General features: G+C 40.8%; 1 protein-coding gene across 4 annotated transcripts in view; it reads right to left on the bottom strand.

The window, feature by feature from the left end:
• lrp8 (low density lipoprotein receptor-related protein 8, apolipoprotein e receptor) overlaps nt 1-17780 on the bottom strand; it is a 180504-nt gene that overhangs the window by 70035 nt on the left and 92689 nt on the right. For all 4 annotated transcript variants that reach the window (XM_080888024.1, XM_080888022.1, XM_080888021.1 and 1 more), the window contains exon 4: nt 2499-2627. In XM_080888024.1, coding sequence (XP_080744150.1) covers nt 2499-2627 — 129 coding nt within the window. The remainder of the gene's footprint in view (nt 1-2498; nt 2628-17780) is intronic.

The raw sequence follows: 17780 nt of genomic DNA, 5'->3' as shown, positions 1-17780 counted from the left end.
GCAATAACAAATCAGAGTTTATCACCTTATGATGCAATCAGTTTCTCATAAAACAACAGTTAAGTGTGATAAAGACAAGAATTCACATTTAAATTCACACTTGCTATAAGGCGACCCTGCAGTCCCTCTTGTTCACAAAATTCACAGAGTACTTGAATTTATGTAGTAAAGCATCAATATTTGGGTCTCTATATCAATAAAATATCGGCATGCAAAGTATCACTATACTATGCTATATCGATTTTTTTGTGGATGGCAATTAACGTGAATTATTACACTGAACAAAAAAGAAGATGCGCACAGAACACAAAGAAATCAAAGAGGAGAGTTCGCAGAAGAGACTTTAAGGAGAAAGAGATTCATGCTGGTGCAAACCACAGGATCACTCTGTGGAAGCAAACAATAGCTGCAAACCGATACTTTTAACTGTGATGAAGAGGCATGTGATGCACTCGCAGTGTGCAGATGCCCCCGTGACTTATGTGGTGAGACAATATCCATGGTTTGAAGGCAGCATGTTACAGCTAACAGCAACACTGTATTAATAATAATACATGAGGAGGCATTTGTAGAGTTTTGTTGACTGCCAAATTGGGGAGTCTGCACATCTTTGCGCCTCATCTTCAGCATGAGAATATATGAATGTCAAAGTTTCTGAAGGACAATGCCAGCATTATGGGAATAATCTGAAATGCATCACGCAGATAATCTTGTAGTTTCCTAGTGAGGACACTTGGTACATACTCTCTCTGCTTTAGGCCCCTGCATACAAAAACTGGTCTAAAATGACCCCACTTTGTCTCCATTAAAACATAATGACTGTGACAGTAAAAAAGCCATTTTTCATTTGGACAAAGGCACCAACATTATATTAGAGATATCAGAGAAATTCAGAACATAAAGGGCAAACTGTACATGCAATCTATAGTCTTCAAAAAAATATGCTGTGGGTGCATGTGTTTGTTTCAGGTTTAAAATCAATAATGCTGCAGGCCAGATGTTTATGCTGATGAAAATCAATACCCCTTTTTCCTACAGCTTTGATATCAGCTGGGAGGATGTATGCTACAAAGTGTGACAGCAGTCAATGTATGCGTAATTACTAAAAACATGTGAGGGCATTGCTGATCAAACAAGTGTGTGCTTTCTGAAGAGACAGACTTGGGCTTGATTTCCATCATGACTGTAAAGTAGATGACAAGAAATTTAGCAGTCAATTCCAAAAGCGTTAGGATGCTTTGAAGTAACGATGGGCAGAGGTTCAACAATCTGCAAAAAAAAGTGCATTTACAAATTGTGGAACGATTTCAGAATAATGTTCCTCAACATAAAATTTCAAAGACTTTGGGTGTCTTATCATTTACGCTTTATAATATAAAGGCTGAAAGTCAATATTGGATGCCTGTGATCTCTAGCACTGCGTTAACAACAGGCATGATTCTGTCATGGAAAGTGCATGGACTCAGTGCCATTCACAAATGCAGGTTAAAGCTCTATCAGACAAACAAGATGCAAGCATGAGATGAAAGCATGCATAAATGCTGCCATCTTTGCTGAGTAACATCTGAATTAAAATGAACTATGGTAAAATGACTAAAGATGGCTAAAAGATGGACGCCGCACAATCTGGACTAAAGAGGAGAGGGACAGTCGGGCTTGTTATCAGCCCTACAGTTTTGGCAGATTACACATCTGGAAAGGAACCATGAATACAGGTATACATACAGGTTTTAGAGCAACATATGTTTCCATCAAGATGATGTCTTTTTCACGACACTATACTAAACTGCATCCTGTGTCTATTGCAACATCTGGATGCTCCACTGGCCTAAGTGTAGTCCAGACTTTCACCGACTGAAAACATTGGGAGCATTGCAAAAAGAAAAACATCACAAGAAAGATTCAGGACTGTTGAGCAGCCAGAATCTTATATGAGACAAGATAGAGACAGTCATTTTCTTCCACCAGTCCAGCAGCTGCTCTCCTCAGTTCCCAGATGTTTACAGACAGTTGTTAAAAGAACAGCAGATGCTACACAGTGGAAACCACGGCCCTGCCCCAACTTTTTTGAGACATCAAAGTCAAAGCGCGCCGCAAGATGGCGGCGCGCACAGACGCAGCGGCCCGGAGCGGCCCGGAGCTCCTACACTTTTGCACTTTTTATTATTTTCTTCTTTTTTTTTTTGGGTTGTATGGAAGCCCCAAACGCAATTTCATTGTTCTTGACAATGACAATAAATAAATAAATACTAAATACTAAAAAAAAAGAGACAATATTTTTCTTAGAATGGTGCATTTGATGTGTTCTATTATAAGTAAAATAACTGCATTCAGTTTATATTTATGTTTTACACAGTGTCCCCACTTTTATGGAATTGGGGTTACACGTTACATTATTCCCAACTGGAATACAACAGACTGACTGCACTGTAACATGAAAAGTGTGCCGCGTGTTTAACTATGTGCTTCTTCCTTCACCATTTCCACCACAAACTTACCCGCGGCGCACTGCTCCTCATCTGCCCCGTTCTCGCAGTCCCTCTCTCCGTCGCATCGCCATGACAATGAAACACATTTGCTGGCAGCCCCTCCGCAATCAAACTTCTCTGGAGGACAGGTCTGTCGGCCTGTGGTTGCAGGGCAAGGGTGAAAGACAGCAAAGGAGAAAAGGCGGAGGGTGGGGGATGGGAAGAAGAGGAATGAGTGGAAGAAAATTGGCGTAAAAAGGGGGGAGAGAATGAAGTCAGGGAGAGTAAGATGGGACAAGAAAGGGAAGGAGGCAAAAAGATGGAGAGAGAAAAGAGAGCCAGTCAATGAAGCAGTTTGATAACTTAGTTATCTTCTCTCTCAAATCGATCCCTCTTCAAAGGTCTGCAATTAAATTAGACACACAGCTACAGTGGAACAAAGGAGTGGGAACACTGTCACACAAGACACAGAGCTGGGGGAAAAACAATGTAGACAAACAAACAAATAAAGAAACAGAAGGAAGCCAAACAAGAAAAAAGTGCCCAAGTCTGTGTGTGAACAACTGTTTCAACCAGGGCTCGTTTTTCCATGAATATTTAGCCTTAAGCGCTAGATAACAATGTGCCAATATAAATGTTAAAAAGCCCAAGTCAAGACCCCACAGCTCATTTCCAAATTATTTATAAATGGAGCTACTCAACATCTTTCCAAAATGCGCCTAATTCACCTCTTAGCTTAAACTCGGACACATATCGCAACAAACTGCCGTGAAAAAGGACACTTGGTGTATAGAATACTATATTGGTTGTTATTTTGAGTGTAAATCAGAGAAAGCAAAAGAAGTGGAAAGCTGCACATCGCAGACAGTGAAACACACTCCTTTACACACTGTGTGTGACTGAGAAAGTAGTCCCTCTAGATAAAAGCCTATTACAGTAGTCAAGGCCATTGTTCCTGCGTGTGTAACCCATGAGGTTGCTAGAGGGAGGAGGAGGGAAACACTCCGTTCTAATACATCAAATTTACACAGCCCACAGTCCCTGCAGCAAATCCCCGTGCCTTTTTCCGGCAACCCACTATACACCCTCACCCTGCCTCATTTTCCCCTCACCTCTCTCTTTAATGTCTCTCACTCCCACTCTAACGCCACAGAGACTCGAGCCCCAGATTACATTACAGCACTGTGTCAAACTCAACTCCATCAATTACACACATCTGACCACCAGCATGCTCGCTGGCAACAAGCCTATGTTTGTTGCAGCCGCAGATCAATAGTACCTATGGGATTCGCCCATTCCGGCTTCACTCTCCATTTTATTCTTCTCACATTCCTCCTCATTGTTTTGATTTTTTTTAAACAACACTCTGATATTCAAACACTGCCCCTGGTGGTGGGACGTTGGGACTAGTTTAGCCAAGAGCGACTGCAAGAATCCTCTCCAGCTGTGCACTTTTGGTTGATGTGATCACCTTTGAAGTCATCCACTTGAATTTTCAGTCTTCTCTAAAACTGGGTTTAAGGTTAGACTTGGGCCCTGGTGCCGGGCTGGATCTTTTGGGTGACCACTTTCCTCTCACCTCCATCTTTCTTCCTCTCACTGAATATCGAGCTCTTGCGCGAGCATCTTTTCAAACCGTCATCCCCTAAATGAGGTTTCTCCTTCCCTTTAAAGAAATAAAAAGCCTCCTGCAAATCCGCTTTAAAAGACCCAACGAGTAAGCGCCATATCAGCGCAGTGTAGCTATTACTGCCAAAAGGGACTGAATGGTCTGCGTGTACAATAAGAGCGCGTGCGGGTGAGTGCACGTGCCCATGTTCTTGTGCCTTTGATGCAAAGAACGCAGCTCTTCTGGATGATGTGAAGGTGTGAATGTGATGTGGGTTATGTGGAGGTGTCTTAATATGTGAATTGTCTCAGCAATCTAAATGTGGGCCTCAGAGATCTGGTACTATACAGACAATAGTGTTCCTGGCCTCCACATTATCTGGCTTTTCTAAGAGAGTGTGTGTGTATATTAGTGTGTGTGTGTGTGGCAGTGTAATACTACTGTGGGAGACTTCGTCAGTTTCATACAAAGCCTAACATGGAAACATCACCTAAGGGCTTCAGTCCACCAAGTGTCTGACTGACAGTTGGGTTAAAAGGATGTAATTTGTCTGACTGACCATTTCTGGCCCCTGAGAGCCAGAATGGTCGTCTCACGGATAAACTGCCAATCACGAGGCTGAATACAGATGAGCAAGGGGGAAAAAAAAAAAAAAAAAAGAGCTAACACTGATTATGACAAAACGAATTAGAGGATTCTCACCCCAAGGGTAATCATTTTCCATAAATACAAAGAAGTACGATTCCTGCTGATGTACAATCAAACAGTAACCTATAACTATTAAAAAGTCAATTCTTCTGCTCTCTATTAGAATTTGATAGACCATAATAACAGTTTCATCCCCACCAATAGCTTCTACATAAGGTCTCTCTATTTGCTGCCTCAGTTACTGTGCAGCCCATTCCCAGACAAAATTGGGTTGTGCAAGCTAAGAAATCTGTTTTTACGCTGCATGCGGAAGCAACAGGAGTTTGTGTGGACTAAGCTGAAGCGGGTAGCACATGGAGCAATTGGCATGATCAACATCGGTCGCCGTGCCTGTACAGGCCAAAATAAGAAAAACAAAAACATGCCTGCTCTATCAAGTCTGCATCTCAGATTGCGTCAACTAAAGGACATGGAAACACGAGCGTGGAACAATCTGATCAGCATGTAATCAAAAGGAAAACAAACATCGTATCATGTATTTTTTAATCTAGGGTGTATTTTTGTTTTTTCCTTTGCCAGTCCAGATGGTGTTGATAATGAAGTCACAGTTAAAGTTGCTTTCCCCTGTCTTTCAAAAAATTGGTGCTGAGAGCAAATTTGCCCTCTGTCTATCTCTCCTTGTTCCTTCTCTCACTAAATGCTGACAAGGTGGACAAAAGTGGTAAAGCAGGCACTAAAGAGAACTGCAGGACTTCCTGAGGGAGAGATACTGCAGACTCTGATCGTGTTACATGCAGAGTGCAATATCTGACTCCTGCTCCCACCTTCTCAGGAAAAAGATGTACACAAGTCCATAAAAGCATCCTAATGCAAATAAAGACGCACGTAACTCTAAACTACAAATGCAGTGTTTGTGGAGACCGCATGTACACCAAAACAGCTGTGAATCATCGCCTCAGCTGCCAGTCAAAGGCATGTAAGTGAATTCACCTTTGTACTGAATGAATATTTCAAGAGCTGTGAAACTGCTGTGGCACAGATATAAACACTTGGCCGTTAGCTCCCAGTTACCTTTGCTTATTGCCAAGGCTTAGAGCAAATAATAGGCGAGGCACTGATACTAGCCATGCTCCAGTGGAGCTGCTTGGTGATGAGCAGTAAGACACTGAGGGCTCAATACAGCAGCTCCCTGGTGGGTGTAGGCATTATCGAATAAGTGTAAAAACGGGTTGGGAAACAAGCATGTACTCTTAGTGAATATAACAGGATACATCAGTGTAAAGGAAACAAACAAGTGCAAATTGGCTGGATGACCAGGTCAGAGCCTTTCCCTCAACTTTCATTTCTGTGACACAAACAAAGCACGCGAGGCTCAACAGATTCAGCCTTGAGCCTCTCTATTCACACCGTAACCCCATTTATACATTTATTCACAGGCCGACTCCGGGTAAGGGGTAATTTTACTTTGAGAGCATGAGCCTGATTTCATTAATATGGCAGTGCTATTAGAGAATAGCAGGTACTATGAGAAAACACAGGAAATTATGATGAGGGAAAACCAATGTACCCAGTTAAATTCCTTAACAGTCTTGTGTGCGTAGAATAAGTTAAAAATTCACTGCTTAGTGTTAGCAATACAGCCTGTGAAGGGATGCAGTAGCAAAATGCTGCAAGCCAAACTAAATTTATGAGTGACCTCTGTGGCCTCCTGTGCAGATTGCATTAATAGAAGCTTGCGCTGCAGTGTGAAAGTGAACTAGGACGAGATAGCTGGCTCCAGGAGGAAAAAAAAATATTTACACAGCAGCTCTAGCTTTGTGAATTTATTGGTAGGAAGCATATTATCACATGAGAAAATATTCAATGAATGTTTGACTTATTAGGATAGACTGGGATTTTGATGATTGGAAGAAATGCATTCAGTGTCAACTTTATTTTAACTACATAAATCCACTGTATATTTTAAGGGAAAAATGGCTTTAATCATTTTTAATGTGTTGGTTTAGTATTTTGTACATTCTGGATATGAAATAGGTTTTTGCTCATCCTGGGGTCAGAAAACTCATTTGGCACACAGAACACGATGCAGTCTTTTAATTCAAACACGTCCACAACCAGAAGTAGTACACACTTGTTATTCTCCTCACATGGCCCGTCTAAGTGTCTATTATGAGGAGGGTATAGGGGTGGATGGAGCAAGGAGCTGTATGCTAATGAACTTTTGATGAACTACCTTTTTAATTTCCCTTCACAAGGAGGGAGGGATTGGAGCATTGTGGCGCGGCACCACGTCCACTATACAGCTCCATGCTTAGCATCGAGGCGAGCCTCGTAGTTGATTGATGTAGAAGTCCCCAAGCCCCGTAGGCTAATGCTAAGATAATTATTTATTACGAGTTGCGTGTGTGAGGCCAGGTAATAGAAGCAGTCCTTAAGTCACTGTCCATCACAATGAGACACAACGTCAAAACAAAAGCCACTTGGGAGAGTATGTGGTAATATGGCACATGATAAATGAGGAGGAACGGAGGCTTGTAGATGATTTACCCTGTATCGACACGAAGCATTGTACCTGCATGAATTTAAAATGCTTTAAGGTACACCGCAGACGGCACAGCATTGATTGATGAGGTACCCCGTTTTAATGTCTTTTTATGCAAAAAACACAGAAGAAACATGACATGTCTCACTACATTGGTGGCATATTATGAATGCCCAGATACTCTGCAATGCTTTGAATGTCAATTGAGTCAGCAAGCAAGCAGTACAAAGCAAAAAACAAAACAAAACTGTGTGCCATATGAAAGGCATTAAGTTCTTTGTAGCCACTTGCTTTTTATTGTGTCACTTTATTTTTCCTGGTCTTTTTTAACTTTAGAGGACACAACATAGTTTGTAGTTCCTTCTGGTACCTATGTTCATCAGAGCTGTGAAAAAAGAGAAAATAAACATATTTCTTGCATGTGTTTGACAGATCATTGATTGATTGATTGATTGAATCTTTATTTTGAACATGTTGAAAAAGTATTAAAAAAAATAGAATTAAAAGAGACAAATGAACAAAGCAAACAAAAGGAAAACGAGCAACCACAACTCCAAATAACGTCCATGTTCAAAAAGGAGCAGGAAGAAGCATAAGCTTATTTAATCCCACCCCTTTTCCACTATCTAGTATCAATAGACTACAGAAATACCTCCTTGCAATTACATTATAATCATCAATTGAGTCCAGCAGGAGGGAGTCCATAACAGTTGATCGTCTGTGAAACTGAATCATTAAACTCAAGTTTCAGCCGTGAGGTGGCATCATAAATTGGCGACTGCCTGCTTGAGAACAGTAAACCTTTACTGCTTGGCTACTCTGTGTGGTATAAAATCTGGGCCGAAGCATGTCTTGAATCAATACACAGTGAGGTACTGCACCTTACTGGAAAGCTTGGTCTGTATATTTAAAGGTCATATTAAATTTTATCCATGTATTTTGAGACCATTAAGTACACGCCACACCACAAACACTTAAATGTCTCTGCCTAATGTCTTTATATTTATCTTCAAGTATACAAGACAAGAAATAAGGGCGAAAAGAAGGGAGGTGGGATGTAAGGTGGGAGAAAGCGGTCAGATATTGGTCACAACATTGGAGAACATCAATACAAGGACAAACTGGAATCGAGGCAATTAGAGGAAGCTACTAGAAAGAAAGAGAAAGGCATCGAGCTGGAATTGGATCGGAATGGGGCTTCTTGTGAGTGCAGGGCCAAATTTACACAGATAAGAAATAAATAAATAAATCTTTGGCCACTCACTCATTTACGCTGGAAACATTTTTACAAGATAACACTCTACAAATTGATCGACCTGCACATTAAGACCCAATCACAAATGTAAAATTCCACTCCACGCTGCGTTTCAAGCCGAATTACATCTTAATGTAGAATCGAATTGGAGAAGCAGTCCATGACGCAGTATGGAATAGGGCTGGGCCATATTATACCGTTCACGGTAATACCGGTATAATGTTAGGCAACGATAGGAAAATGAAATATCGCGATAGAATGGGAGTAAAACGCGCATGCGCAGTGCCTTTGTTTTCATACGCACATGGCCGATTGTTGAGTGAAACAGATGAACCAGAATTGGTTTGTAAAAATGGTGCAACTTCCGTGATGTGGAACTGGTTTGGTGTTTGTCCGTCAGATACACGACAAAGCACATTTTTTTTGCAGAACATGCAAGCGGCCGTTGTTATTGTCATATTTGTCGGACTAAGATGCTCTTAAATCTGGGAGTAATCTGGGTCCTAAACTCCGTATGCTTCAGGTCAAACAACACTGCAGCGTCACTTAGAGTTAAAAACTGTCTAAATTCTTTCATCTTTAATAAAACGATCAGCATTGCTGCTTTACCAGGTGTAACTATGAAGTTTAACTTCCAGGCATCCATGAAAACTAAAGTTATTACATTTAACGGAGTTAGACGTTAGCAGGAAGCTAGCGGAAGTTAGCTCGCTAGTTTCGCTAGTTACCTAAGCATGATATTGCATGTTCTGACTGAGAGATTTCTGAAAAAAAATCAAACGTACAGCTCTGCTATCACTTCCAACATAAATGAAGACAGGAAACTAAACAGCAGTGACGTTTGTAGGGTTACTGAAGTTTGGCTAGCTGGTATATAATGATGTGCTACGTGATCGCTAGCGACACAGCTATGTTAGCATAACATAAACAGTGAAGCTGGAGGACGAACACTAACACTTTTCCACTTATAAAAGTTAACGTGAAGGTTCTTCATGGTTAGAGACAAATGCAATCGCATGGCAGGATGCTGTAAACGGACCAAACTTCAGTCAGGAGAACAACTGAGATAATCCATCCACAATACGAGGTTAGTCATTAATATACTGCAACAACATGGGAATAGAGCAGCTGCCAGAGAATTCAACATTAATGAATCAATGGTACAGAAGTGGAGGAAGCAAGAAGAATGAGTTTAATAAAGTTTGATTTATCTGACTGCTTTGTTTCGCTTAATGTGCCTTATAATCCCGTGCACCTTATGGTCCGAAAAATACATACTGCACACTGCAGTTTAATGTTGCAAAGCACCTCTTTTTAACTTCAGTGGATATTATACATGGTTATGCTCAGGATATGTCAGCCCATTTCTACTGGAAATGCCTTTTGGTTAAACTTTCAGCAAGGAATTTGCATTTGCACTGTTACATTTTTATAAAGCTTTAATGTACATAAAAACCAGCTTCTTGTTTAAGTGAAAATAAATGGAAGGTTGTCTTTTTGCGCTAGTAATGTTGTGGAGTTGTATTTTGTCTCGCATCAATTATATCGTCGGTTATATCGTTATCGCAAATTTTCAAATATATATCGTGATAAATATTTTTGGCCATATCGCCCTGCTCTAGTATGGAATAATTACTTTTGTTTTAAAGCTGTAACCTTAGTGAGAGGAGAAGAGCGGCAGTCGACAAAGGACGGGAAGGCGAGACCTCGCAGATGATCAATGATTCATTCAAGACCTGGGATGTAGGGATCAGCCAATTATTCGGCGTGTAAGGACTTTTTAAATCTAATGGTTTGATCGTTTGTAGTGGGTCGTGTCATCGTGTGGACACTCATTAACCTCATTCCAAGCAGCAGTCTTTTTTGTCCTCCCTGAGGCGCCCAATGCTTTCATTAGTGGCGCGTAAGGTGCCTCCAAGGGGCAGACACTTTGAACTGCAGGTACCATTTATCTTTGTTTCGTAACCATTGACTAAAGCTTTCAGCTAGTACCTGCTCAGGTCTGAGCAGTGATATTTAATGTGGTTATTAGAGGCAAAACAATTAGTCAGTTCATTAACTGCATGATTGACAGGAAGATAGCTTATTGAAAAAAAAGGTGGGGGAAAAGTGAGATATTCTTTGGCTGCACATCCCAAATGTGGTTTTCTGTCTCATATGTCACTTTTAACTAAATATTATTAGGTTTTGGACTTTTGTTTTGGACAAGATATTTGAATAAGTCAGCTTGAGCTCTGGGAAGTTGTGACAGCATTTTTTCACTATTTGTCTGGCATTTCATAGACTTTAGATCAATCTATGATGAAAAGGCTGGCAACCTGTCCATGGTGTGTCATGTGTCTATGGTAGGCTAGGCTCCAGCTCCCCCCCCCCCAACCCTGAAATGGAAAAGTATGGGTGGATGGATGAATCAGTGCATGCATTATATCCTTGCGGTCAGTTTTTTTTCTCCCCCCTTTCGCATCATACAGAAATTTAGTAAATATACAGAATTTGTCCTGCATATTTACTCACATTTGTGCAAATTTGACAGACAAGATCAGCAAAAGAATTGAAGGATTCAAATGACATGTAAATCTTACTTCAGGTTCAGTGACAGTTAGCTTTGTTCGTGGTGTTGAATTAGCCTACAAAGCACTGCATTACTCACAGAAGAAAATCATGCTTTATCGGGCACGAATAGCTCACATGGATTATTTTGTAGACAGATTAAGTGTGCCTAGGCATGTACAACAGGCAGAATTACTACATGTACGAGTTAAAAAGGGGTTGCATGTGCTCTAAATATATGGACTGTTACATATATTTGTTAATGCATGACTGAGTACATCTTTGGTTACCTTTATATATCTTTCCATGTATGTGTGAATGCTTGAGCATGAAGAACACTGCACATTGAGAACTGGAGCATAATATTTCATGGCAATGGGGAATTGTATTTGGCAAAAATGACAATGGAAAGACAACGGAGCTCGATTTAGAAATCAAACAAGAGCGTCACGTTAGAATTTTTACTAAGGTCATCTAATTTCACAATTTAACGTCCTTAACTAAGTGAGACCATAAACTGGAGATTTTAGCATAGGAGTACACAGGAATTGACCCGTATTTTGAAGCTTTACATGAGCGTATACGCCATTGCCATCTGGGTTACCAAAAAATAGATGCGATGGGGAGTAATGAGTATGACTATGTTTCATTCCATAATTATATAATCCCCTATTTTCAGACATAGTATGGTCAAGATTTACAAAATACTTATTTTTTTCTTTTTTGGCCCCAAATCAAAGACCGAGGCCATAAACAGCAGAAAAGTGCTTACAGAGTTCAAGAAATAAAGTTATTTTCCGGACGTCTCTTTGTAACGACAGCTATTGCCATTTTGTGGTCTTTGGATAGAAACCAAGTTAAAGGCACTTCAATATTGGCTTCATTTTTCTAACCTGTAAGCTACAACCATGTTTTATACAGTCTATGATTTCATGCAAGTTTCAAGCGGTGTTCCGGGGTACTGCTAGTAGCTAGTAACAATTAAACGTTAAATGTTTGGATGGATCCAACATAACAGATGTCTCCTTTCACAAATTTTGTTTACCTATCAACTCAAGTTTGGTTGAGTTGGTTGACCCTTTGGTGCGGAATGTAAATGACGTAGAGTTTGGAAGCAGTGGGAAAAGCCAGCCCAGCTAAGTATGTATCGCCAACTCCACCGGCCATTGTCCTTCAGATGTGAAATCCAATTTAGGGAAAGGGCGTATGCAGTTAATATCAGATTACATTGTAAATGAAGGTTAGTGTTGATTAGTGCCTTTCATTGGAACGTTGATCTCCAATTATTGCAGCCCTGATGTAAGGAGTGGAGGGAGAATGTTGGAGAGAGAAAGATCAAAGTCAAGGGAAAGAAGAGGGGGAAAAAAAAACTGATCAGAGAGAGCAGGTGCAGAGAAAGGAGAAAGAAGCGGGATTCCAATAATACAGGAAAACAAGGGGGGCTGGGAGGTCATGCAGTGAGAACAACAAAACAAAACTGTGAACCTATGACAATAACAAAACAGTAGGGGTGCAACCATACTCGTATTGATATTTAACGTTCGATACAGTGCTTTCGGTTTGGTACGCATATGTATCAAACAATACAAAATTTTTAATTTATTTTATCAACTTTTCTTCTGACGATGCTGTCTGTGTTGAGCGCTCAGTGGATCTGAGTTCGACTACTCCGCCTAGGCTGCACTGTCGAGTGCAGATCCACTGAGCGCAGCACAAGCTAGCAAGACAGAAGCTAAGCTCGTTGCAACATGGCAACTGCCTCAACGCTACCAAACTGAGCCTCCCCCACCCTCATTCAGATCTGGCGTTTGGAACTATTTTGGTTTTCATGTGACGTATGACCCTGATGGTAAGCGCGTCATGGACAAAAGTAAAACAGTATGTCCGATGTGCCACGCAACGCTCAATTGATGGGAACTAGTGCGTTAACGCAGTTAGCTTGTTAACGTGTTGACGCCGTCCAGCCCCACGCACGGGGCGATCCGCGGTAACTCGTTAACGGAGATTTGCGGCATTATGGTGTTAAAGTCATTTTAACGAGAGTGGGAACACAACGAATATGACTGCACATTTACGCCGACATCATCCTAGTGCAAAGACAAGTGGAAGCAGACAAAAACAATCGTTGCACACCTATAAAACAGCCACAAGTCCAAAGTAAGATCTGAAAAGCCTATGGGGATAGATAACCAACAGCGGCCCCCGCCATCAGGATGCGAACCAGTGTCACTGCAGCTATATACAACCATGGCAACAAAGTTTCTCTAGATGTGAATTTTTGAGCTGTGTGTTTGAAAGCATGTAACAGTGAGTGACAACATGCCTAATAGAATTCAAAAGTCTTGCACTCAGTTCTGTGCAAACCTCTTAAATTCCCAGCCGAACTATTTAATTTTTTTCTGCAAATGAAAATGTGAATAAGGGCGGGTAGATTTCTCCTGCGGGTTTAGCTCACATGTATTTCTCGTAGGTGACGCTGAAAGTTTCCACTGAAAATTGCTCTCTCTCCCTCGTGCTCCCTCTCTCTATTTTTCCCCTAACTCTATCCGGTGTGAAGGAGCAGGAGAACACGGTTGTTAAATGTGGAACCATTAGCACAGTCTAGACCTGTGTGTCTGGCAGTGCCATGGGGGGAAGAAATACAGCGCAACACCAGCGCTTTCATAGGAAATTGCCACTTTCTTCCAACGGGGCCCTCTAAATTGTTGTTTAGTAGACGACGCATTGGGAATTAAAAATATTGCCAGTGGCTAGTGCCACATCTCTCAGCTGATGACAGAATGCAGGAAAGGGAGGTACACAAAAAGGAAGGCAAACGAGGGAAAAAAGGCAGTCAGGACTCTATTGAGGGATGCAGAGCGTCGCGCTGAACTTGATGGGGAAACTGAGCTCATTTCCTCCGAGGCACTTTATTGAAATGCAAGGGCAATGCACAAAAACAGATCTATAAAGAGAAACAAAGGCAGGTAAAATTACTTCTAAAGACTTCTCTGTGGAATTTTGAAAGAAAAATATTTCTGGCTCTGTGAAACTGCCTCTCGCACGCGCCCACACACACACGCACACGCACACGCACACACTCTAAATCTAGGCAATGGAAAACGGGTTCGGTCGAATTATAAATTTAACCAATTTTTGTGGTCTTAAAAACAAGAGAAATAAATAAATAATTTCCTGGATAATTAATTTGAGTCACAACGAGAAAATGGAACCCCACGGAGAATGTTTGAAAACGACAGCTCTGCGGGTATCATCCCCAAAGAACATCTGCATGAATCACACTTTATTACTGTAATTATCAAATGCAAAAAAAGGCAAGCTTTATATCCAGTCGCGCTTCTGCCATGTCGGCAAATTGTTATGTCCACACGCTCACGTTATACTGTTACCACACAGCTATTTAAGTCACAAAACACCAGTTAAGTTATGCTGTATCAGCTTTAAGATTACTTGTGTTATGCATGCTTTGGTCATGGAGACGGCAGCTTCTCTTTATTTGCTGTTCTTCTTCTAGCTCCTATCACTAATTTTTCCACTGTAGACATTTTTGACAAATCAAAATTAGATGCATTTAAATATCTATATGAAACTCATCTTTAAAAAAAAAAAATCACTATTATCACTTCCTACATGCAAACCTATCATGAACTCCTCTGTATACCAAAGTATTCAAGAGTCAAATGTGAGGCCACCTCCCTGAAATCCTAAAGACTGGCCACAAATTGGGTCATGCAACAGCACAATAATCTCAAACACAGCAGCCAATCTATAACAGAATGGCTGAAAAAAGAAAACAATCAAGGTGTTGCAATGGTCCGAAGTCCAAACCTCAACCCAGCTGGAATGCTGTGGAAAGATCTCAGAGCTCTGCGTAAACGAATTCCCGCAAACCTCAATGAATTAAGCAACGCTTTAAAGAACGTGAACAATGTAAAGACTGATTCTAAATGTAAAATCAGGTGGTTCTAGAAGCTACTGAATCAATGGGTGTGCTTGATTTCTCACAGAACTGCATAGAGTCCCTCTTTCATAAACCCCGCCCCATGGAATAAGTCAGCTTAAAGCCCTTTTCCACTAGTACCTACCTAGATTGGCTTGACGTGACTCGACTCGGATCACCTAATGTGTGTGGGGTCATTATAGCAACACGGTTGAACGTCCTGTGACGTCATTGGTATGCAACATATATACATCACAACAAAGGAGGACGTCGAGGCGATGGTATACCAGCTGCTCGGCAACGAAGAACATGGCTGGATAAAAACAGCACTGTGTCTGACCAAAAGCCACAGACCAAGTTAAAAAAAAAAAAAAAATGGCGGTTTTCATTTTTCGTGAAGGAGCTCTCCTCCGATTGCTTGGAACCACGGCCAAGTAGGTACCTAGTACCAGGTACTACAACCTAATGGAAAACCCTAAAAGCGTTGTCATACCGTCCCGAGCCGACCTGAGTAGGTACCAGTGGAACAACGCTATTACTGTATAGACATGACATGGGGAGTGCTCAATTTTGTAAGCTCATCCTTGGGTTATGCATATATCCTCCTGAGAAGCAGCCGATTCAACGATATCCTCTTTAAGTGATATTTGTTTTTTGTCTATATCTTGTGACTTATTTGAGCTACCCTACTAAGTCCTGACGAACTAAATAAAGGACATCCTGGGCTTTCCACTGATATCTCATGTGTTTGGATAGCCTTTCTACAAAAAAAAGATTCTTTTTTGCTTGGTTCTTTGGAGGATGAATCTCATTTTTACTGATAAATGTGTTATTCAGACCTGAAGTGTGGTACAATAGAGTCACAAAACTCATGTTAGTCTTCTGTGGTTACATAATGGTGGGTTGTAGATTCAATCACAATAAACACAGCGATAGGCAAAAAGAAAGTGGTGAACTTTGGTGGCATTTAATTTTTTGCATGTTGCAGTCTGTGAATGACATTGAGCTCATAGCAACTAAAAGAACATGCAGCAAGACACTAGACTTCATCGTCTCTGAAGTAGCTAGGTGACCTAACATTCACTCATATATTTCCAGTGTTCATAACCATATAACAGCTTTTGATTTTCTTTTGCACAGTTCTTAAATTTGCATGTTATTAGTGTGTCCTTTAATGACAGGTCACTTGCTTTCTCCCAGACTGAAAGAACAAGGAAGGCAGACAGGTAGAGAGAGTTGGATAAAAGAGAGGGAGAGGCCACCTGGGAAATTATGGCAGGTGCTGCCGCCGCCTCAAGCATGAAAGTGAAGCTGTCCGACAGTGCAACTGACTGGATCCTTCCCTTCCACGTTCCAAAATAATTAACTCGCACAACCGCCTGCCTCCTCGCTATAATACGCTAACCTGCCTATTGTCTCAGCACACAGAGACAAGGCAAAGCCTACCTCATGACACAGAAGGAGGTGAAACTGATGACAGAGAGGACAGAGACGATGACCGAATAGGAGAAGCTGGCAATTAGGGCAATGCTGTATAGTTAAACATTAGATGACACTTATTGTATTTTCACCTGAGACATTGTGAGTGTCAGTTTTGAATTCAAAATTCTCAATGTCTTCATCTTGACTTAATATCACTGAGATATTACAGCTCTTCATCGTGACCGATAAAGACTCTAAACTTCCTCTTTAATATAAAAGCATTGCAACTTTAGCCAACTAAATATCTATTAGAGTAAGAAAAATAGCACCCGTCCTCCATCTGCCTTGCCCGACAATTTCAATATTTTTTGCTAAAGTTGTTTCCTCAGACGTGCCATAATTACCAGGTCAAAAAAAAAAAAAAAAAAAAAAAGAATCTGAAGAGTGGCGACTGGATATAAGCGCTATAAATCATCGCTACTAGAAATTGGGAAAGACGTCCTGCTGTGATGAGAGACTCTGCTTTGACAGTTTGTGTCTTTAGATGTATGAGTTTCATCAGATGGAATGAAATCATGGCACTTTTAAAGCCCGGTGGGGTTGGGTAAGTTGATAAAAAAATGATCTAATGAGATTATAAATATAAAAAAAGGACTAAACAGAGACACAGTTTTCAAAGTGTGACCCTATATTCATGGCCTTTAATGACACATTGGAACTCAATATTGTAATCTTGAGAAGAATTTTAGGGAAAATATCCCGAGTTCAAGGCCCTGGAATGGAGTTGTGTTTGAAGCAAAGAAACAAATGCTGCCAAATCCTTTATAGTTTCTTCTGAGTAAATTAAGGAATAATTGCTTTCTTATCATATCAAAGAGCTAAAGGGAATAATAAGACTGTTGCTTTCTCGGTTTTATCCAGCTGTGTTTATCCTATCCTATCATGAATGATGATTTGAGATGACTCGACTTATAAAGTTATCACAATTCTCGTTTCTGTTTGTCTAATTTTCTCTCATTATGCTTCACAATAAGAGGCTTTTCAGAACACTCTTTATCATCATGCCTCCGAGTGTGAAAAATGCCTGAGTAGACTTAGACTACTTCTACTGATAATAAGTCTTTTGTACTATGAATATAAAATATCCTCCACAACTTCCAAAACACACAAAGCCTAAGCACTCTTGAACAGTTTTTTGCTTTTTATACAAAGTTTTCAAGCATCACTTGGACTGACGGGGCCACTGGAAAGGTTAGACGTTGCTCCATATGCAATTAAATAAGGGGTGCAGAGTGTCTCGTGTTTGGTAACTTATCTACATGGGGACACTTAAACGGTGAGGAGTC

The sequence above is a fragment of the Rhamphochromis sp. 'chilingali' genome (genome assembly GCF_963969265.1).
Source record: "Rhamphochromis sp. 'chilingali' genome assembly, chromosome: 7".
Taxonomy (NCBI): domain Eukaryota; kingdom Metazoa; phylum Chordata; class Actinopteri; order Cichliformes; family Cichlidae; genus Rhamphochromis; species Rhamphochromis sp. 'chilingali'.
Note: the sequence above shows the minus strand (reverse complement) of the source record. Positions and strands in the feature narration are given on the sequence as shown.